Raw genomic sequence first — 24,288 nt, forward strand, 5'->3', positions numbered from 1 at the left:
AACTTTTTCACTCTCCTCTTTCACTTTCATCAAGAGGTTTTTTAGTTCCTCTTCACTTTCTGCCATAAGGGTAGTGTCATCTGCATATCTGAGGTTATTGATATTTCTCCCGGCAATCTTGATTCCAGCTGGTGCTTCCTCCAGCCCAGCGTTTCTCATGATGTACTCTGCATGTAAGTTAAATAAGCAGGGTGACAATATACAGCCTTGACATACTCCTTTTCCTATTTGGAACTAGTCTGTTGTTCCATGTCCAGTTTTAACTATTGCTTCCTGACCTGCATACAAGTTTCTCAAGAGGCAGGTCAGGTGGTCTGGTATTCCCATCTCTTTCAGAATTTTCCACAGTTTATTGTGATCCACATAGTCAAAGGCTTTGGTATAGTCAATAAAGCATAAATAGATGTTTTTCTGGAACTCTCTTGCTTTTTCCATGATCCAGCGGATGTTGGCAATTTGATCTCTGGTTCCTCTGCCTTTTCTAAAACCAGCTTGAACATCAGGAAGTTCACGGTTCACATATTGCTGAAGCCTGGCTTGGAGAATTTTGAGCATTACTTTACTAGCATGTGAGATGACTGAAATTGTGCGGTAGTTTGAGCATTCTTTGGCATCGCCTTTCTTAGGGATTGGAATGAAAACTGATCTTTTCCAGTCCTGTGGCCACTGCTGAGTTTTCTAAATTTGCTGGCATACTGAGTGAAGCACTTGCACAGTGTCATCTTTCAGGATTTGAAATAGCTCAACTGGAATTCCATCACCTCCACTAGCTTTGTTCATAGTGATGCTTCCTAAGGCCCACTTGACTTCACATTCCAGGATGTCTGGCTCTAGGTGAGTGATCACACCATCCTGATTATCTGGGTTGTGAACATCTTTTTTGTACAATTCTTCTGTGTATTCTTGTCACTTCTTCTTAATATCTTCTGCTTCTGTTGCTGCTGCTGCTGCTGCTAAGTTGCTTCAGTCGTGTCTGACTCTGTGCGACCCCATAGACGGCATCTCACCAGGCTCCCCCGTCCCTGGGATTCTCCAGGCAATAACACTGGAGTGGGTTGCCATTTCCTTCTCCAATGCATGAAAGTGAAAAGTGAAAGTGAAGTCGCTCAGTCGTGTCCGATCCTTAGCAACCCAATGGATTGCAGCCTACCAGGCTCCTCGGTCCATGGGATTTTCCAGGCAAGAGTACTGGAGTGGGTGCCATTGCCTTCTCCATTTGCTTCTGTTAGGTCCTTATCATTTCTGTCCTTTATTGTGCCCATCTTTCCATGAAATGTTCCCTTCGTATCTCTAATTTTCTTTAAGAGATCTCTAGTTCTCTCTACTTAACCACATTTGCTCATCCATTGCTACATTTTTTTTTACAACTCTAAACATCTTTTACTTATTTTTATAAAATAAATGGTACTAATAATTGACATACTAATAAGTGATTTTTAAAAATTCATACCATAATAGTACATACTTACTAAGCTTCTCTCCAAACTAGATCACCAGTTCCTCTTCCAAAAGACAAGCACTCTTACCAACTGCTGATATGCACTTGCAGAAATACTCTATGGACATTAACTAGCAGACATTTGTATATACAGAGATATAAAAATGTAGATCTGATATATGGTAGACACCATAATAGTGGTCTGGATAAGTTTCACATTAATTATTCCATAAATTTATATGTTCATGTGTTTATTTCATAATGAAACTCAAATGAGCTGATTTTTTTTTTAAAAACATAGATCTGAAATGTTGCTCACCTGAGAAAAATTTGTCAGTGCCTTCTCACTACTCTTGGGATAAATATTTTTAACAAGGCTTATAAGGTTCTACAAAATCTACCTATGTTTCTGAGCTCATTTCACACCAATCTCTTCCCTCACTTACTATACTTTGGCCATACTCACCTTCCTTCATATTTTCCAAAGCCAGTTTCTTACACACTTTTTGTCTCACACACTCTGCCTAAACCTTCCCCTCACTCTTGTCTAATTTACTTCTATTCTCTCTTCCTTAATCTCCAAGATTAAGTTCAATCCCCCTATTACAGGATCTGAGTATCCCAAACCTTTTTCTTTACAGTCTTCTTTTGTACTATATGACTATACTGTTATCTGTATGACTGAACCATAAGGGCTACGCTAGTCCCTAAGGGTGACTCAATGGTAAAGAATTCACCTGCCAAATGCAGGAGACAAGGCTTTGATCCCTGGGTCAGGAAGATTCCCTGGGGAAGGAAATGACTACCCATTCCAGTTTTCTTGCCTGGGAAACCCATGGCTAGAGGAGCTTGGTGGGCTACAGTTCACGGGGTCACAAAACAGTTGGATACAACTCAGCAACTAAACAACCACCGTAAAGGCTAGTACTATACTGCTTACCACTGTGCCTATTTCATACTGAGTGATCTGCTCCCCACCCCAAAAATCTGTTTTTCACTAAATGAATAAGACACTGCTAAAACATGAAGCTGAATAAGGCAAAAGAATACTTGTCAAGATAAAAAAACTGTCCTCATCAGTAAAGCCTTTGGGTTTAAATTTATCTTGAATTTATCTACCAAAGTACCAAAAGAGAAGTTGACAGGTAACATCAAAAAATACAGGGATGCCAGCCCGACCCCTCATTTTATTTCTTAGATGGAATAAACCCAAATCCCTTAACATGGCACATAGGGCCCTTTGTAACAGATTTGTTTTTACTTCAACCACTATTTAAGTATGAAAATGTCTCCCATGCTCTGAAAATACCCACGTAAAATTATACGCTGATACACAAATACACAAAATACTTTCCTTCTATGCTCTCACTAGTACTATTATTACTTTAGCCAATCCTTAACATTTCCCCCTAGCTGCTTCTCAACAGGTCTCCAATTCTGAATTATATTCATCTTTCAAGACTTGCAGCAAATATGACTGTTACCAATTCTATTGTCAAACTACACTTTTTCCCTTATTCCCACAGTATTTTACTTTTACCTTGACCAAAAATAGTATATATTTTTTCTGCCTCAATTATAATATTTGTACATCTGTCTCTTCTATTAGATCACATGGTCTCTAAAACTGTCTCTTAATTTATTGGTATTTCCCTATAGTTCTAGTCTACTGTTTCATTCGCAGTAGGCCTCACAAGGCATTTAATAAATTTAAACTAATAATAATAAAGCCACTGAAACTTACTTTTATAAATGATGTAACAACAAATACATGGGGCTTCCCTGGTGCATGTGTGCTGGCTCAGTGGTAAAGAATCTGCCTGCCAACAGAGGAGACATGGGTTCGATCCCTGATCTGGGAAGATTCCACATGCCCCAGAGCAACTAAGCCTGTGTGCCACAACTACTAAGCTGTGCTTTAGAGCCTGGGAGCCACAATTAATGAGCTCACAGGCTGCAACCACTGAAGCCCTTGCCCTAGAGCCTGCACTCTGCAGTAAGAGAAGCCACACCACAATGAGAAGCCTGCGCACCACACCTAGAGAGTAGAAAGCCTGTGCAGAGAAACAAAGTCCCAGCAAAGACAAAAATAAATAAACAAAATTTTAAAACTATAAAAAAATAAATATATGACAGGTTCTCTACGAACTCATAATCGTTAGCAAGCATAGGAAGAAGTCAAAAGAAATAAGCGAAGGTACCAGGATGCTTAGATGACTTTCTGTTTCTAGTCATAAAAAGTTTATCTGTGAGATCAAATGAAATTGGGCAAGTTATAAACTACCCCAGCTATGAAGGAATAATGTTCAGCAAGATAAAGAACAATCAGATGCAAAAAATCAATGTCATGTCTATATTCTTGCAAAAAATGATTTGAGAATGACACCATTCAGAATAACAAAAAACATCAAATATCTATGGGAAAATCTAACAAAATGTATGTAAGATCTCTCCACAGAAAAGAACAAAATATTCTTGAGACAAATTAAAAGGAGATTAAAATGAATGGGAACATACCACCGGTTGCTGCTGCTAAGTCACCTCAGTCGTGTCTGACTCTGTGCGACCCCATAGACGGCAGCCCACCAGGCTCCCCCGTCCCTGGGATTCTCCAGGCAAGAACACTGGAGTGGGCTGCCATTTCCTTCTCCAATGCATGAAAGTGAAAAGTGAAACTGAAGTCGCTCAGGCGTGTCTGACTCTTAGCGACCCCGTGGACTGCAGCCTACCAGGCTCCTGCATCCATGGGATTTTCCAGGCAAGAGTACTGGAGTGGGTTGCCATTGCCTTCTCTGATATCACCAGTTGAGGAACTGAAAAACTCAGTATTACAAAGATTTTCCTCAATTCGATTTAGAGACAATGTGCAATCCCAAACAAAATCCCAATAGTTTAATAAGTGTCTATGAAAACTGCCAAACTAATTCTAAAATGTATACAGAAATGAAAAGGATAAAGAAGAACCGGGGCAATGTTTAATAAGGATGAAGTTGAAGGAATTTCGTCTTTAAATAAGAAAGCTGAAAAGGCAAAAGAAAATAGAAGCAATGCTTACCTTTAGAAAGTGCAAGTGAATGATAGTAACCACAAGCAACCTGTACTATCTGGATATCCGACAAACTTTTAATATTTCTAGAAAAGAAGAAGAGATCAGGATTAGTTAATTCCGTTTAATAAATGAATCCTGAATGCTATTTATTGACCACCTACTATGTGCAAAGAGTTTCCTTACCAGCAGTTCCTTACTAGTGTGACCTAGCAGTTTATGCTTTTTTCACACAAGCCCAATTTATAAAAAATTTACACTAAAATCAGTAAACAAAATCTAAGTATGAAAAATTATGAGGTGTGATGAGAAAACACTTTGAAAGGACAATATTTAAGCACAGTAATCCATGCTCATACTTCAGTGCTTTCGTATGTTTTTATTATCAAAATTTGAAAAAACTTTAACTTAAAATATGAAACTTGGTAATATATTTCTAAGACAAATGTACATGATCTAATTTGTCAAAAATTGGTGTATTTGGCCCAGTTTAGTAAATGCTCTCCTCCATCAGGTTCCTTAAGAACCAGCAGGGATTCCTATCATGTGATGCTACCAATTCACAAATTATGAAACCTATTCCTTTTGGACTATCTTTCTTCTCCTTTGCATCTAAATCAATGATATTAAATGTATTTAATTCTTTACTACAGAAACTTAATTCATATCTATTATGATCACTGATGTGTGAGGTCATATTTCTGCCATCTCATGTTTCTGCCTTACATTTTTTTAGCTTCTTTTCCCGCCAATTTCTGATTTTTCCTTAACTGCAATGTAACTCTAAAGGTGGTGTTAAAACATAAAAATCAAGTAACTCTGTGCATGAATCATCCCAGGTTTTATGTAGTTCACCTTCACCTGGTCATTCTGTTTTTCCTGAATTAACATTTTCAAGAAAAAAAGGGGGTGGGAAAATACAGTATGTTTCTTATTTCCCTTTACCTGATACTGCCACCTGACCTGATTCTGCCATATGAGAGTCCGGAGCAAGTTCTGACCAGAGTGTCGATACCCATGATTTTCGGGAGGCAGCTTCAGCAAACCAAATTTTGAGCGGGAAAAAGGAGAGTTACTCTAATTCCATATTGTTGTATTAAAAATAATTTATTTAGTGGATTTATGTTCTTAACTACAAAACTTGAGAGTTGTACTGCTACCATTTAGCAGAATCCAACAAGTTAACAGGGTCCAACATATTTTCAGATTTTCAAATATAGCAAAAGGCTATATATACACTGGCAAAGCAAAACCAGGAATAAAAAAATACATGGATATTTACAACTGTGAAGTTATTAAACATTTACTGTTATTGCTTATGCATATTACGTACATCATACATTGAATAGTGAACGGTATTAAATGGTTTTAAAAAAAAAACTGTTCCTGGCATCAAGCCCAATTTGCAAGACTAAGTAAAATCTTTTCAAATTCTACATTCTAACAGCACGCTGTTTTCTCCTTCGCAGCATTTATCTCTATAAAATACTGGAATACTTAGTCATTTAATTATTACTAGTATACTCTGCTAAACAATAAGCTCTGTATATTATCTTATACCCATGGAATCCCGAGCACCTACCACAGTGCCTGGCAAAATGTATGAGGAAACAAAAAGTATGTCAAGTGTCCATTGTTTGAGGATAAGTGAATCTGTAACTTCTTTGAGGCTTTAGTATTAAACTATTCATAAAGTTTGCCCCCAAAACTTCTAAATTTGCACAGCAATTTACACTCGGTGATTCTCATTACCAAAATATTATCATGCAGCTTAGAATATAGGATGAATTTTTTAGTTGTGTCTGCTTGAGAGAAGTGAAGATGTTCTTCTGTGGAATTACTGTTTCAAAGGAAAGAAATCTCTGCTTTTGTCTCTATGGAGATGAAATACACTGAAGATGGGGGAGTGGAGGTGGGAAAGAGAAGAGGGTTTGCTTTTTATTTTTTTTAGCTTTTGGGAATTTAAAAAAGAAACAAAAATACTGTTATATATATATATGAATAGTAAAGCAATTTTACCATGGTGCATTTTTCCTGAAGAGACAAATCAGAAAATTCTTAATGAAACAAAGTTTTATAGAATTCATCAAATATAATCCTCAATGAGTAAAAAAGATAATGTAAATGTTTTTTAGTTTTCAATTTTTAAAAGGATTCAAATCAATAGGAAAGTCAAAAGAAATTTTGTAAATAAAAATATATTTACACATGTATATGAAGACTCCTAATTAATAAGAACTATGAAAAGAAAATCAAAATTTCGGATGTCTAGGGTAAATATTTTATAAATACTTATCAATTTAACTCCCTAAAGTTTAGAGTTCTTGTCAAACATTTTTAAATGGCCACATCACTAAAATTATTCATTGTAAAGGAATTATTTCTTCACTGAATTTTGAAAGACGTTTGAAATTTTAAGAAAACAGTGCATAAACCTGGAAATAAGATTCATACACCCCTCCCTTGAGAAGCCTTGAAGTCAAAACATAAATTGTTGAATATGTGTACTGTTGTATTGTTACATTTTTCCAACTTAATGTACAGTGGCAATACGGCAGAAACCAGGCACTTCCAATTTGTGTGAAAAGGTAAAATTCTTTAAAAACCATTAACAAGAAACAGTGATAAGTTTGAATATAATCAAGAATTTAGTATGAAATCAAGAATTTGAGGAACTAAAGCATTAAATATTTTGCCAATTTGAAAATCATCAAGGTGTATACACTAAATAAATCAAACTTTTTGTATGCCAAATGTACCTCAAGAAAGTGGTTTTAAAAATAAATTTCCCAGTAAAACATAATCAACAATTTTCTATTTCCCAATTAAGCCACAACTTTCTTATTCATCTGAGAAAAGTTTATAGCTGATTTTGAAAAATTTAGGCTAACAACTGATCTAGTCCCTACCATTAAATGTTCTTTAATTTTCATTTTAATCTGAAATACTCTGTACTTTCATATGCTAATATTAGGCAGAAATCGTAAGATACTTTTTGGCCATGCCATGCAGCTTGCAGGATCTTAGTTCCCCTACCAGAGATCTAACATGGCCTACAGGTGAAAGCCGAGTCCTAACCACTGGACAGCCCGGGAACGCTCTGCAATATGCTTTCAAAACTGAGTTAAATCAAGAAAATCTATTCATATGTCTGAGTTTCCTCCTATCATATGTTTTACTCAAAACGTATGTGAAAGTTACAAAGCTGGCTGACATTTCTAAGCACCTAGAAAAAGGTTTGGATCTAAAAAATGATTTGGTGTTAAGACTTAAAAACAAAAAAATCACTAATGGTCTTTCATAAAAACATACTCCTACTGTACTGAAATACTAAATTTCCCTTTAAAATATGAAGTACCAGTAAAAATTTATATGTATGTATACATATGTGTGTGTCACAACAGATCCAAATCAGATTAGCCCAATGAAAAACTGAGAAAGTTCAACAGGAAAGATGCCCTTATACACAGTTTAAAACTAGTAAGATGTTCAGTAAATACATAAACAGAGACGTTTAAATCAAAGGACTCAATTAAGATCTCTTACAGGTCCCCATTCAGGTTCATAAAAGAGCAAAGTTAGAAATAACAGGATTATTGGGCAACCTTCAAATAAACTGTCACATAATAAAATTTTCTCATCTTTCTCTCTTTACTAAGCATCTATGGATTACTGTCTCTTAGACCAGAACTGAACAGAAAAAAAAAAAAAAAGGAAAATTCAGTGGAGTGAAAAATATTGGAAACTAGACAGCCTTGTTGTGAATCATGGTTTTGAAAATAAGGACTTAGAAAACCTAATATCTAACTCTCTTTTCATACTAAAAACACAAAGTTCTTAAAAATCTTAAATAAAAAATCCCATTCTACAATAATTACTTATGGAAGGAAATAAAGGCAGTAGAGAATGTGACAAATGTGAGATCACTCTGTTCCTATGAATGCTTTGCATTTTGTAGCCAGCAGCCATTTGGCTGCAAATTAACATTTTCTAAAAGAAATCAAAATTGAAATGACTAAAAAAATTCAATTTACTTAGCTTAAGGAAAAAACTCTCTCTCCCAACAGCACCATCATTAAAGAGGCACTAAAAGCATAACGGGAAATGTGTTTGCTATTTAATTGTTATTACAGAAGAAACAAAAGGAAGAAATTTGTTTGGGGAGTTTTGCAGAATTTGATTACAGGTTAAAGAAAACACATTAATGAGACATATCCCAAAGTCTCAACAGACAGCTCATTACTAGAACAAATATAAAGCATCAAACTAAAGATGAAAAAAATATTTTAATATGCTAAAACAAAACAAATATTTCAAATGTATACTTTTTAAGTTTTTTAACAGACATACACACACATATATACATATATATACATTTGATAAAAAAAATATGGGCTTGCTGAAGGAACTAGCTACCATCCCTATTAAAAAAAAAAAAAAACATCATTTCTAATGATAAGAGCTCTGTTCTGTTTTTTTTTTTTTTGTTTTGTGGTTGTTTTTGGTTTTTTATACCAGGTAACTTAAGGGATCTTAGTTCCCTGACCAGGGATTGAACCTGTGCCCTTAGCAATGAAAGCATGGAGTCCTCACTGGACTGCCAGACAATTCCCTCCTGTTCTGAAATGTATTATTTCCTGTGCTCCAATTTCTTATCCTAGTAGTTATCTATTTCTTAAGCCAGGGCAAACATTAATAATGTTAAATTAAAAACAAAATAGTGCACTGGGACGACCCAGAGGGATGGTATGGGGAGGGAGGAGGGAGGAGGGTTCAGGATAAAAAAAAAATATATATATCTAAATGTGTATATTATAAAAATGCTACCTGGAATAAATCTAAAATGAGTATAATATCTTGGTTCCCTAGAGTTCTCTTTTACTCCTATAACTATTACCAGGAGAAAAAACATAAAGAGTTTAAGGAGACAAGAATTTGTATAATTTTAAACACTAAGGATGAGTTAGTGTATTAATTATGTACCCAAAAGAACTGGATATTTTTCTTTAAACCTTTATGTTCAGGATTACAGTTTTTAATATTAAAGCAATGGTGATGCCCTATATAATTCTGTAAAACTACAATATTGATGAAGCACTGCTTATTTTTAAACTCTGAAATAATTCTATGATGAATCAGTGGTTAGCATAAATTAAATTGTGGTCAGTGCTATGTAAAAATGTAGAAAGTGAATTATTCTTTTTACTCTAAGCATGTGGGACTTCAACATTCAATAAAAACAATAAAGAAAAAAAAAAACAAGAGAAAAAAACAATCAACCAATATTTAATGGTTTAGTCTTAATCCACTTAAAAATTTCAGTGAGAGAAAATTTATAATAAAGTGTGCATTCTCTACCCTTTATCTTTGCAAACATACATAATCTGGGAGAAATACGAAATATACAAAAAACAGTATTCAATCCAAACTAAAGGCAAGCACCTACCCAATAAATGCCTTTAGAGCTTAAAGGGGAGAAGTAATTCTATGTCAACTCTTAAAAGCCCAGTAGTAAGCAGAATGATTTAGATAACAAATTTATTATAAAAGATTGTTAAAGACCCCTTTGTCGGTCACCTTTGTTACCTGGGTACTCTGATACATTCCTCTGATCCTAGCAGGCCAAGTTGTCCATCAGAATCGAGACCCCAAGCATACACCTGGCCCTTGTCATTTAGTGCTAATGTATGAGCTTCTCCACATGAAACAGCTACAATATTTTGGGCATCCAGGGCAACAACCTGCTCTACAGAAATCAGAAACAGAGACATTACATTCTAGTTTTAAACCTCCAGTAAGAATAAAACTATAGTCTTCATCTTGTACAAAAAAGCTAAGGAAATGCTGAAATACAGACTGTAATTTAGTTATTCTACAAAACCTAACAAATACATTCCACACAAAACTCTCACTGTAGTAAATACAGATATATGTCACAGGGCATAATCAACTCAGATTATTAAGTAACTTAAATATTTGGGAGAAGAAATTAAAGGTGTATAAAAATTTTCTCGGGAATTGGTCTTCACTCAAAACCATTACCAATAAAAGGAGTACAGCTGAAAAGGAATCATTTGAATAAATTGGCTGTTTTTTAACAATAAAATCATAACCAACATATGTATTACCATATGGGATACTACTATGAAGTGATTCTGAAACAAATGAAATAATCTGAATTAGCAATTTCTAATAGGAAACAAATTCTTTACAGATCTCATAAATAAAGTATCTACTAGATATGCCGAGGAGAGAACTGAAAGGCAATGTGACTATAACAAACAGATTTCAGTTTATGAGCTGCTATTTTAATGTGAAAGATATAAAAACTCCACATGTGGTTAAAATATGTTCAAGTTTTAAATCAGAAATTAATTTAAAATATTGGCCCTCTTAAGACTGTCAATAGCCACTGACAAACCAGTAAAGAAAATGAAATTGCTTCCTTAGTCTCTTTAAGATGTGCATTATAGGTTTTTTACTAGTATACAAGTTTTTTTAAAGACATCATTAAAAATTAACCTCTTAAAAAAATTAACCTTTTTTAGCCTCATAATAAAGCTATGTCTTCTACAAACTCAAAGTGTCTTTTTGCAGAGCTGCTAAAACTGAACCAATAAGAGCTTCCTCAGAAACATAATTTTAGCTCAGTGTACAAATACAGCTGTTCAATAATAAGAGATTACATCACAGAGGTTTGAATCCCTAAGAAACAGAGAAATTCAAATTGCATCTGCATTACTTATTCTGCATTTTGGGGTGGGAAGTCAGCCCTTAGAGAGCCTTAAGAATTTGTATAACTCTAATGGTATGTCTTTTTAAGTACTTACCTTACAATACTATGAATTCATAATTCATGAAGTTGATAAATAGTACATGGAAATTCACTATATGAATCTCTCACTTTTTTGTGTATATTTTATATATATACAAGTTTTTATAAAATCATATTGCAGAAACATACGAAAACAAAACATAACATATATAACATACTGCCCCTTCTCCCAAAAACACAAAAGGACTTAAAAGTATGTTATTTATTTACATCAAAACACTCCCATAAATCTTAATTATGAAGAAAGAAGTAAAATGCAAAAGATCTATTAATCTTTCACAGAGGACCCCGAAATGAATCAATGTCTCTCCAGAACAATCCTCAAAGGAGATGGAATAAAGAGCAAAAAATGAGAGGATGATAAGAAGGATGAGTAAGACTGGTTGGTTCAACAATATAGGAAGGGCACTTAAATTTGTTATCAATTGCTATAAAATCAAAGACACCAAAAATCCAAGAAACAAAGAAGACACAATCATTCATGCCAAATATTAATATTTACTGTATACTTCTTGTGCTCTAAGTACTAGAGAAAGATAAATAAAACAGAGTTCTAGTCCTCAAGGAGTTTACAGTCTATAGAAAAACAAGTGGGGTAAGGATCTTATTAAAGGCAAAGGTAAAGATATACAAAAGGCACCAGGGGAACATGAAATACTTTTAAAAGATACTATGAAGAATTTTGGAAGACACTGACACTAAGTTAAGTATGTGAGGAAAGAGAAAGAGATGCCACGTATCTGTTAGAGAAAATTCAAATTACTTCTTCAAATATAGCAAAACAAACTAAAAGCAAACTGAAACAACTGATTTAAAAAAAAAAAAAGAGGGAAAACGTAGTTGATATGTCGAATAAAAACATAACCTCCCTAATATTTAAAGACTAAACAGGAGGAGGGGGGAGCAGAAGCTCAGTGAAAAAATGGGCAAAAGATGTGAACTGACTGTCCACACAGAAAGAACAGAAACGGCTCTTAATCCTATGAAAAGATGTCAAATTCATTGATGAGAGAAATGAAAATTCAAACTAAGCTGAGAAGTTAACAATACACTAACTTGGAAAATTCATAAAGCCATAAACTGTATAATTTGTATACTTCTCTATTTGATTACAAAAGTTTACATTTATCAAAAGAATGAGAAGACAAGCCACTGACTGGAGAAATTATCTGCAAAAGACACACCTATAAAAGACTGACAACCCTTCCCCCAAAATAGATCTATATATTAAATGTTCTTAGAACTCATCAATAAGAAAACCACCCAATTAAAAAATAGTGCAAATGACCTGAAATAACACCACACCAAGAAGACATAAAGATGGCAAGTAATTATCTACCAACAGAGAATTGCAAATTTAAATGAGCTACCATTATCAGCCTATTAAAATGGTCAAAACCCAAAACACTGACAATACCAAATGCTGGTGAGGATATAGAGCAACAGTAGCTCTCATTCACTGATGATGGACATGTAAATGGTACAGATACTCTGGAAAACAGTTTGGCAGTTTCTCACAAAACAAACCATACCATTACATGATCCAGCAATTGTGCTCTTTCACATTTACCCAAAGGAGCTTAAAATTTATGTCCACACAAAACCCTGCACATGGATGTTTATAGCATCTTTATTCTTTCCAAAACTTGGAAGTAACCAAAATGTCCTTCAGTAAGTGAATGAATAAACTGTGGTATATCCAGACAGTGGAATATTTTTCAGTGCTAAAGAAATGAGTTATCAAGCCATAAAAACACATGGAGACGTAAATGCATATTACTAAGTGAAAGAAGCCAATCTGAAAAGGCTACAAAATGTATGCTCCTACCATATGACATTTTGGAAAAGGTAAACTCTGGAGACAGTAAGAACATTACTGGCTGCTTGGGTTTAAAGGGAGGAAGGGACGAACAGGTAAAGCAGAGGGCATTTTTAGGGTACTGAAACTATTCTGTATGGTACTATTACTATTCTGTACAATACTAAGTGAGCTTCCCTGGTGGTTTAGATGGTAAAGAATCCGGCTGCAATGCAGGAGACCCAGGTTCAATCCCTGGGTCAGGAAGATCCCTTGGAAGAGGGCATGGCAACCCACTCCAGTATTCTTGCCTAGAGAATTCCATGGACAGAGGAGCCTGGCGGGCTCATTTCATTATACAGTCGTCAAACCCATCAAATGTACAACACAGACAATGTTACAGTAAACTATGAGTGTGGATGATATGATGTGTCAATGTAGTACACTAATGGTTAAGAAACGTACCCCTGTGCTACAGGCTGTGGATACTGTGTGTGTGTTAGGGGGGGCGGGGGGGGAAGGGTTGTATATGTATAGTATAGAGTACCTGGGAACTCTCTGGACTTACTGCTCAGTTTTGCTGTGAACTTAAAACTGCTCTTACAAAGTAATTTTTTTTTAAAAAGCTTATTTATAAAAACACACATTCACCAAGACAACATTTTTCATCTCATAAAATTCAAAAGTCAGATAACAATCTGTTGGGGGGAAATGCACTCTTGTATATTCATAGTGGAAGTACAAAATAGAACCACCTTTATAAAAAAAAAAAAAGTGTCAAAACCTAACAAAACATACACAATTACCTTTTGGTTCCAGATCTAGTCCATTCTGAAGGAGATCAGCCCTGGGATTTCTTTGGAAGGAATGATGTTAAAGCTGAAACTCCAGTACTTTGGCCACCTCATGCGAAGAGTTGACTCATTGGAAAAGACTCTGATGCTGGGAGGGATTGGGGGCAGGAGGAGAAGGGGACGACAGAGGATGAGATGGCTGGATGGCATCACTGACTCGATGGACGTTGAGTCTCAGTGAACTCCGGGAGTTGGTGATGGACAGGGAGGCCTGGCGTGCTGCGATTCATGGGGTCGAAAAGAGTCGGACACGACTGAGCGACTGATCTGATCTGATCCAGATCTAGCCTACAGATACGTCTGTGTACTAAAGGGCAGCAGAATATGCCAACTCAAAATACGCCATTTCGGCATAAGGATCATTTTGAACTGAAGGCCACTAAGAAGAAAAGCTCTCTGCTCTCCTTCAATGTGCCTAAAAGCAGGACATAAACCTTTAGAGGTGTCCTACCTTTCCTCTCTACCAGGAAGGATAGGAGTTAATCACTGGAGACAGCTCTAGACCCTTATCAGCTGAGACAGCAACAGTACAAACTATGTAACAAACTTTACTCAATAGCCCTATCTTTCTTAAGTTTCCCCACACATTTACCTCCCCCAAATTGCTAACCCAGAAACTCAAAAAGCCGTTTTCATCTTGTTACTTCTCTATTTATTGTTCTTTTAAGATGCCATATAAGCCCATGTGCCACCATCCCTTTGAGTTACTCATTACTGAGTGCTAATGCATGCGAACACAAGGCAATACACTTATTTTGCTTTTCTCCTTGTTGATCTGTCCTTTGTCTATATAGGCCCCAGCTGGAGAATCTAGTGTACATGTGTGCGTCGCTTCAGTTGTGTCTGACTCTTTGTGACCCCATGGACTGTAGCCTGCCAGGCTCCTCTGTCCATGGAACTCTCCAGGCAAGGTACAGATTCTTCAACCGGAATGAATCGCCATGTCCTCCTCCAGGGGATCTTCCTGACCCAGGGATCAAAAATGAGTCTCTCATGTCTCCTACATTGGCAGGCGGGTTTTTGTTTTTGTTTTTACCACTAGCGCCACCTGGGAAGCATACAAATATACAAATATGCATGTGTGTGAATGTGTGTTTTTACATATATCTGCAGTACTGTATAAAATAACAAAAGACTGGAAATATTCCAAATATCCATCAATAAAGAATTTTGTCCACACATTGGGATTCTACGCTCTGAAAAATAAAAAGGAAATGCTACAAGCTGATGTGGAAAGATCTCAAGGGTATATTATCAAAGGAGGAAAAAAATCAAGATGTGAAATAATATACATGATTTGTTATTTTCTGTCACCTTTACCTATGTTTATTATAGCTACAGGGGATGTGGATACAGAGGGAAATAGGGTGGTCAAATATAAGAGCAAAGCTTCTCAATGTGTATTTATATGATTTTGATTTCTGAACCACATGAATATATTCTCTATTCAAATTTGAATAATTTTAAAAATTAAACATTAAAGAAAATAATTAAAGCAATGTATAAAAACCAATGTTTTCACTAAAATTTAACTGAGCTCTTTAAGATTTCTCTACATACTAAAAACTCAAGATAAATAACTTTGGTTCTCTTAGAATTTGAGCCTCATCAAATTACTAAGATACCTATTTTGAGTATAAATAACTATTATATGCCTTGGGAAAAGTACTTAACACAGGCTTTTCAGACAACAAATATACAAACTGATAAGTTCTGTGTACGATTTTTAAAAATTACTTTTTCTTCCCAAATGGCCAATCAAAATTAAAAGGCTCAACCATTTTTCCCCAGTATGCTAGAAAAGTCAGATCAATGTTAAACTGAGACATTCACATTCAGGACAAATTCTGGTTGAATGCCTGAAACCAGATGGCCTGCAAAGAGAATCAATGATAAGCAAGAATAAAGGGGAAATAAATAAATCCAACAAAACAAACCAAAAAATTCACTAGAAAATCTGGCTTGATGTCTTGTATGAGAAAAAAAAACAACTCATACCAAACCTAAACAGTCAACATTTGTTGTGTTTATTATATACTAGGTACTATGGAGCCTGGTGGGCTACAGTCCATGGGGTCGCTAAGAGTCAGACATGACTGAGTGACTTCACTTTCACTTTTCACTTTCATGCACTGGAGAAGGAAATGGCAACCCACTCCAGTGTTCTTGCCTGGAGAATCCCAGGGATGGGGGAGCCTGATGGGCTGCTGTCTATGAGGTCGCACAGAGTTGGACACGACTGAAGCGACTTAGCAGCAGCAGCAGCATGCTAACTCTGTTCAAGTTTTAATCACCAAGGTATTGCAAACATTTGCCTTTCAACAAGGCCAAAGAACACAGAAAAGGGAGGAAAAAGTGAGAATTATATTCACTTTAATTTAGGCTGAGTATGGAAATATAAGGAGGATATATAAGAGGACAGAAAACAAAAGAAAAAACTGTCAAGCCCATTAAAAAAACTATTATTCCTTTGATAAATGGGAGCTACAGGAAGATGTTAGAATTATGAACATAGGATGCTAAACTTGCTGGGAAAGGTTTAAAGTAGCACAGGGTTATTACAATTGACTATAATTCAGAAATAAGGTATTTTTTTTAAAAATACGAATTCATACAGATAAAAATACATGGCAAAATGTTGGCCACTGTGCTATTCCTTCAACTTTTCTTTATGCTTCAAAATGTTCACAGAAAAATTTAAGAAACGTAACACTGCTCATATCAGTATTTATAGTTCACAATATTTCTCTTTAAGAAAAGAAAAAAGGACCATTTAGTTTGGGGAGGCAGAAAAAGGCAAAGAAAACTTAAAAGAATAGGAGACTGTCTTGAGAAAAGCAGAAAAAAAATATTTTCAAAGACAGGATCAAAAACAAAAAAGATAAAGCACTAAAGAGAAGTAACATATCCATCCGGTAAATACTGTCAGGCAGATATACTCCACATACAAATCTAACAAGTCCTAGCTCATTGTTACTTCTGGTTCTTCTTACACTTGCCCTGTTAAAATGCAGCATTTCTGAAAACTGATGGTGCATCATTTCATTAAAGAGAAAAAGGCCATCTTTGCGCCATAAATCCAAAACACTGTCATTCTTAGATTTATAAAAATTAAAATGTTTAACCTTATGCCAGTTTTCATTCGTACATCATTTTGCTGCACAAACATCATAAAAGAAGAAAGAATATGGTTGCACATCCTTTTAGCAAAAGGTTCAGGTTCTTATTGTAAAACGTTACGTGATAAAATCCTTCCATCTGAGTAACTAGGAACAACCTATTTCCTTTGGGATCTAACAAACATGTTCATCAATTCCTGAGTTTGTGAAAATTCATGTAGAATATCATCTGCAGAATTCACTTTTTTACGAGTTCATTTATATGATCGATTTCACCATATTCACACAGTGGTGTATCTACATTTACCTTCTGATCTGTCCTGTAATTATGTACATGTTCCTCTGTCAGTTTTCTTCTCTTTGCCATTATGGACAGAAAAAAAAAATTTTTTTTTCATTCTCAACTGTGGCTAATGAAACGTACAAAAAGAGAAAAATAAAAAATGACAAAAACTGACTCCAAACTTCTTTCATATTTTCTTGAAAGATAATTTAAAACTCTGCACAATATATGAAAAAAAAAAAGCTAAATATGATGGTTTATTTCACCACTGCACTACCCTTATAAGAAATCCCACCACTGTTCCACTTGTAATTTTCTTTGGTCTAGTTGGGAATACAGATTCTTATTATTCACAGTAGTTATGTTTCATAAAGTCACCACAAATACTTATTTAGTCAATACTGAATCACTGCCCCTAGGGAAAATATAAGATTAGGGTGCTACAAGTCTCCAAGTCTCTTATCACAACACTTTATCAATCATTCATAACCTTGTTTTGTGTTTCCATTTAAAGACATCTTAATTAATATACATTTGTAATCCATTAACACTGAATTCACTGCCAAAACACTGTAAACTCATGCCTCAATGAATTTTTTCCAAGCTTCTTGTGCCTAGGGAACACTAGACAAAACCTGAGCAGTATGCACAGGGGCCATTTTAAACAGTAAAATTGCCCAAGAAAAGGTACAAAAATGCAAAAAATGTGGCACTAAATATACTGCAAAAAGGACATATTGTAACAGGAAGGCAAAGCACTGCTTTGTTGAACCTCGGCTGGGAAGCTACTTGCATTTTGCAGCTCTGCATGTGCATGTCCAGGAATCACCATGAAAAGCTCCATGAGTATTGACCAACCGTGATCCATTCTGATTTAATAACATAAACACTTCTTCCTAGACAACCAATCACAAGATATACAAGATGGTCTATTAAGAGTCTTTTGCTAAATGGGTTTTAACCTGATAACAGCAGCTTCCCCAATAGCTCAGTTGGTAAAGAATCCTGGGTTGGGAAGATCGGCTGGAGAAGGGATAGGCTACCCACTCCAGTATTCTTGGGCTTCCCTTGTGGCTCAGCTGGTAAAGAATCTGCCTGCAATGAGGGAGACCTGGGTTCAATCCCTGGGTTGGTAAAATCCCCTGGAGAAGGAAAACGCTACCCACTTCAGGATTCTGGCCTGGAGAATACTGGACAGAGTCAGACACCACTGAGCGACTTTCACTTTCAAGATACAATCACCAATAGCATGCTCTGAGAACCTTGAAACCATGCAAACAGTAAGTAAAAAATGAGTTGTGTTTTGGTTATAAAGGTAATACTATGGAAAACCCATTAGTAACATATTCATAACAAACTTCTCTTTAAAGTTGCATCTTATTCAAAATTCTAAAACAGCTATTTAAAGGAAAATACATTATCATGTTACTCTGTATCCTCTTTCATCTACAGACTTCAAAATCTTGCTCTGGGATAAACTGGGTTACCCCAAAATTCATATGCTGACAGTCATAATCCACAGTATCCAAGAATGTGACCTTATTTGGGAAAGTGGTCATCAAGGCTGTAATCGGTTAAGATGAGGTCTGATGGGAGCAGGGTAGGCCCCTAATCTGACTTGTGTCCTAACAAAAGTGGAACCAACCCTACTTGACACCTTGATATTCAATTTCCACCCTCCAGAACTGTGCTAATATATTTCTGTTACTTAAGCCACCCAGGTTGTGATATTTTGTTTCGCAGCCCAAACAAATACACTTACCTAAATATTTTTGGGTTCAAAACATTCCTGTCAAGTTAGCCAAGTAGCACCATCTGTATTTTAAAAGTGGTCCACAGAAATAAACAACTTATTCTAAATAATTCAATCACAGATAAACTTGATTTTGAAATTTAAAGTTTCTATTAATAGTTCAAATTACATTATTTTCATGCCAAACAATTTTTCAAAGTTGGCAAAAGACACTTCTCTAAGCAATCTTTAAATACAAGTGCAACGGGGAAAAAAAGCCTTTGAGAGAGCAAGTTGGCAATATGTATTACAATTCTAAACATGCATGCCCTCTGACCCCCAAACTTTCCTTTTGGGAAACAACAGGAAATAACATGATTTCCAGTAACAGGTACATAAATAAATATGGAATATCCATGTAACAGAAACTGGTGCTTCTATTAAAATACATGTCTATATAGTACAACATGAAAAGATAAAAACATATTAAATGAAAATGCAAACCACAGCATTTTATGTAATGTGTACAGGACTATGTATTTTAATACAGGTATAAAGTTATGAAAATATAAAAAATAGTAGTAGTTTTAGGATTCAGGGGAAAAAGTGGCTTCTACTTTTTAAAACACTTCTGTAACTTCTAAAAACTTATAGAAATGTATTAGAAAAAAAGAATTAGAAAAAAAGTAATTAGAAAAAAATAATTTTTTAAGATATCTGAAGTCCCCAAATTATAAATGACCCAAACCCCATAGGGACAACTGTCCTCTGTTTCCCAAAATCAAAATACTAGGGAAATAACTAACACAGACTGATAAATTTTCTTCCCTAAGAGACAGTAGTAAAGTATTATATTTAAAATGTGATATATAGTTAAGTTAAATGTTACTCACAAAAATTTGTCCTGAGCTTTGTGGAACCAATAAAGCAAGAGAGCCAAACAAGCCAGAGTAGATAATGGGTGGAAATAAATTCTAATATGCAAATGTAAAACTTCAATGAATTTTTTCATAGAAAATGTTACAAAGGTAAAATATAATTATTGATAGAATATTATACTTAGGTATAATGTGTTTTAAAGACTGGTTTGAAAACCTATTTATGACATGCAGCAGTATTTCCATGAGCAAAGAAAAATTTAGCTTTTAAAAACAATTCATTTATAAATCAGGGACTATCTGGTATAAAAAGTACAATTACTAAGCATGACCAAAGGCCACAGTTAATCTCAACTCTTAACATGGTATATGAATTGAATGAAGTCTTATGTATATACATATTTTTTTTTACTTTTTTTTTTAATTTTATTTTATTTTTAAACTTTACAATATTGTATTAGTTTTGCCAAATATCGAAATGAATCCGCTATATTTTTAATTTAAAAAAAAATGAATTCAACTGAATTTGCAAAGCTGTCAATGTTTTATACACAGAACAAAAATCCTGGTTGATGTTTAATGCTCAAGTTATCAGGGTCTAAAAAACAATAGTTATGAATAGCAAAAAGCACAGTCATATTAATAACAATTACAAAACTGGAGGTCAGAAGGATATACTTGGTAAAAAGCTAATTTTAAGAACTTCCATTTCAATTACTCAGTAAATGTTTAATTCAGTTAGAGCTTAAGTTTCAAAAGCCTCTGCCTACCATGCTTCACTATTTGCTATATAGATTTTCCCCTTCCCTCCTGAATAACTCAAAACTCCAACTAAAGCAATGCAAAGCACACTTAATATCTATCTCTAGAAATTTAATGTTCACAAAATGCTATACAATGAAATTTAAAAGGTAATGCATAATTCCATTCGTATATAAAAATATGTCACACACAGCCCAGTATACGTGCAGAGAAAAGACTGTGAAAATAGGGTTTCCCTGGTGGCTCAGTGGTAAAGAATCCACCTGCCAATGCAAGAGACAAAGATTCAATCCCTGGTCTGGGAAGATTCCAGAGGACAACTTGGGCCAAAGGACAACTGGGCCCGTGTGCCACAGCAACTGAGCAAGTGGCTACAGAGCCCAGGAGCTTTAACTACTGAGCCCACGTGTCAAAACAACTGAATCCAGAATACTCTAGAGCCCATGCTCTGTAACAAGAACAGCCACCGCAATGAGAAGCCTGTGCACCAAAACTAGAGAGTAGCCCCCTGCTCACCTCAACTAGAGAAAAGCCCAAGCATCAACACTCAGCACAGCCAGATAAATCAAAAATATTTAAAATAAAAAAGACTGAGTAAAGAAATACTAAATTGTCAACACTGATTATCTACCAGTGGTTTTCTTTCTTTGATGGTTCTTCAACTGTTTAACTGAACAAGTGAAAGTGAGTTGATGTATTTTATGATTGTGATTTTTTTAAAAGATGAAGACATTAACTACTTGGGATTAGTGAATAACACCAATAAATAATTTAAAATGCTTTTTTTACTTTAATAAATAATGATATTGCTAATTGTGTGACAGAGCTAACAAATTACCAAATGGCTACTTCACTAAAGGCATGTTATTTCCCTACTCCTAAAGTAAAACTGTTCACTGACACTTTTTAAAGGATCACTAATATAATCATATAATGATCATAAAATATGAAAAATTAAGAATAAAATAAAGCCTAAATGTAAAATATTTAATGAAAATGCTTATTCTCTAAAATTATTACTGATAATTATCAATAGGAATTTGGAATGGTACAACTCATCATCATGAAAACATTTTAGTAAGTTTTCTGATAAAATCAAAATATACAGTAACTTACATGTCTTAACTGACAGTACACAGTAATATTCATATGGAGATGTAACTATATTAAAAAATTCTTTATAATGGATATGTTTACAAATCCATACCCCTTTTATGCATTCTTATCTACATACAGGTATACAGTTAACATACACAGAGAACCTATTATGTGCCTGGCACTGTGCTAAGCACTTTATTTAATCTCATTTAATCCTCATAACATGATAAGGCAGGTGTACCATCATCCCTACTTCAAAGGCACTAAGATATAAACATTTCCCTATTGAATAACTGTACTTTTGCTTATAATACTTAAACAACAAGGTTATGTTTTAATAACTTACTTTCAAAATATACTTAAAACTGTAAAAGTACTAGGGCTTCACAACATTTTTTCTTCAGGATTCCTTTCTGGATGGCTAGGAACTGCTGAAATTAATTGCCTTGAAGCAGAAAGAAGCAAAACTAAAATACAAAGATTACAATTAAAAAAAAAAAAAAGACTCCAATATAAATATATCAACCAAATAGCTGTTTTAATCTCTTTACAAGACCAGCAAGAATGAACTCTCAAAATATACTGGCAGTCCAGGTTCAATGCACGATACTGGATGCTTGGGGCTAGTGCACTGGGACGACCCAGAGGGATGGTATGGGGAGGGAGGAGGGAGAAGGGTTCAGGATGGGGAGCACATGTATACCTGTGATGGATTCATTTTGATATTTGGCAAAACTAATACAATTATGTAAAGTTTAAAAATAAAATAAAATTAAAAAAATATATATATATATACTGGCAGATTTTTTTGTTCTGTGTTTTCTTAGATTCTTTCTTGTATATTTCAAATTTATTCACCTCAGAGACAATTAACTGTATTTTCTTACTTTCTTTATTCTTGTTGATGACATAGGAAAGGTGGGGGGAGGGTTTTACAGACACCAAAAGAGTTAAACCCTCTCAGAACCGGCCAATTCCTAAAGATAACTTGCCTACCAAAATGCCTTTCATACAGAAACTGACCAAACCAGAGATTATTCCACCAACTATATCCTTATCTAATTCTCACACACCAAACCAGAATTTCCCCTACCTTAAACCATCCCAGAACCAGGTACCAGGAAATAAGAAACCTATCCTACAGAACAAAGCCTGGAAGAATTAATCAAATTAGTCAATTCTTAACTATTTATTCTGTCCAGTTTGCCTCTCCCTGGAAAACCTCAATAAAGGCCACAGTCTTATGATTTCCCCTGAGCTCTTTTCTGCCTCCTGATTACCGTGGTATCTTCCTCCTCAGCTCTGTGTGGCACGCAGTGACCTCCTCTCTCTAGAATCAGTGAGCATAATCAACTTCTTCGGAGCCTCATTCTCATTACCCCTTACAGCCACAATGACTTTACCTTACCACTTCCAACATGTACATTCTTAGAACAGGTATAAACTTTAAACTTTTCATTATAAAGTAGCTGATGACCACAAACTTACCAAAACAAGAGTCTTAACTGTAACTTTCCTCCCTTTCTATGGCACATCCAACAAAATGGTCATCGTGTTCATTCAACACCTTGTGTTTCTTCTGTGATAAAGATATGTAAGACAAGGTGTTTAACCGGCAGTAACTGACATGGTAGAGAAGACTTACCCAAATAATTACATAATATGAAGTTAGCAATGCAACTTACTAACTTACTGAATGACAGAGAACTGTACCAGATACTGTGCAAAATATATGACTTAAGTTCTTATACGACACACCAGAGAGATGTAGGAGAAGGCACTTGATCTGGGCAATATTTCAGACAGAAACAGAAATATGCCTTAGAAAGATTAAAGATGGATGGATTGGAATGGGGAGATCAGGTAGAAAGCTACTGCCACAGTTCTTGCATAGACTGCTGCTGCTGCTAAGTCACTTCAGTCATGTCCGACTCTGTGCGACCCCATAGACGGTAGCCCACCAGGCTCCCCCGTCCCTGGGATTCTCCAGGCAAAGAACACTGGAGTGGGTTGCCATTTCCTTCTCCAATGCAAGAAAGTGAAAAGTGAAGGTGAAGTTGCTCAGTCGTGTCCGACTCTCAGCGACCCCATGGACTTCAACCTAACAGGCTCCTCCGTCCATGGGATTTTCCAGGCAAGAGTACTGGAGTGGGGTGCCACTGCCTTCTCCGTTGCATAGACTAGCAATGATGTAAACTAAAGCATGATCTAAACTAAAGCAAAGAATTTTAATTGAGATAGGAGGAAACTACAGGCCCCAGGGTTTAGGATAATTAGCTCAAGATAACATATGTAGCCACTTGCAAATGCAATGAAGACACAAGAAAGTTACTAAGAGTAAGATTTTGGCAACTGAGTCAACACTGTTGCTACAGGTTAGGAAGCTGACTCTAAGGTGAATCTAAGGTTTAAAGCTAAGTGAATTGAAGAAGCATCAATAAATAA

The 24,288-nt window shown here is 35.2% G+C and overlaps 1 protein-coding gene across 7 annotated transcripts in view; it reads right to left on the bottom strand.

Moving 5' to 3' along the window:
• The window catches only part of HERC4 (HECT and RLD domain containing E3 ubiquitin protein ligase 4), a 127,690-nt gene that overhangs the window by 85,380 nt on the left and 18,022 nt on the right, over window positions 1–24,288 (bottom strand). For 6 of the 7 annotated variants that reach the window (XM_061405120.1, XM_061405119.1, XM_061405121.1 and 3 more), the window contains 2 exons: window positions 10,071–10,230; window positions 4,494–4,570 (listed from right to left, as the gene is read on the bottom strand). In XM_061405120.1, the coding sequence (XP_061261104.1) occupies window positions 4,494–4,570; window positions 10,071–10,230 (237 nt within the window). Of the gene's footprint in view, window positions 1–4,493; window positions 4,571–5,447; window positions 6,520–10,070; window positions 10,231–24,288 lie in introns of those variants that run through there. The other variant, XM_061405122.1, reaches the window with a different exon arrangement.

This window comes from Bos javanicus, chromosome 28 (assembly GCF_032452875.1).
Source record: "Bos javanicus breed banteng chromosome 28, ARS-OSU_banteng_1.0, whole genome shotgun sequence".
In the NCBI taxonomy this organism is placed as follows: domain Eukaryota; kingdom Metazoa; phylum Chordata; class Mammalia; order Artiodactyla; family Bovidae; genus Bos; species Bos javanicus.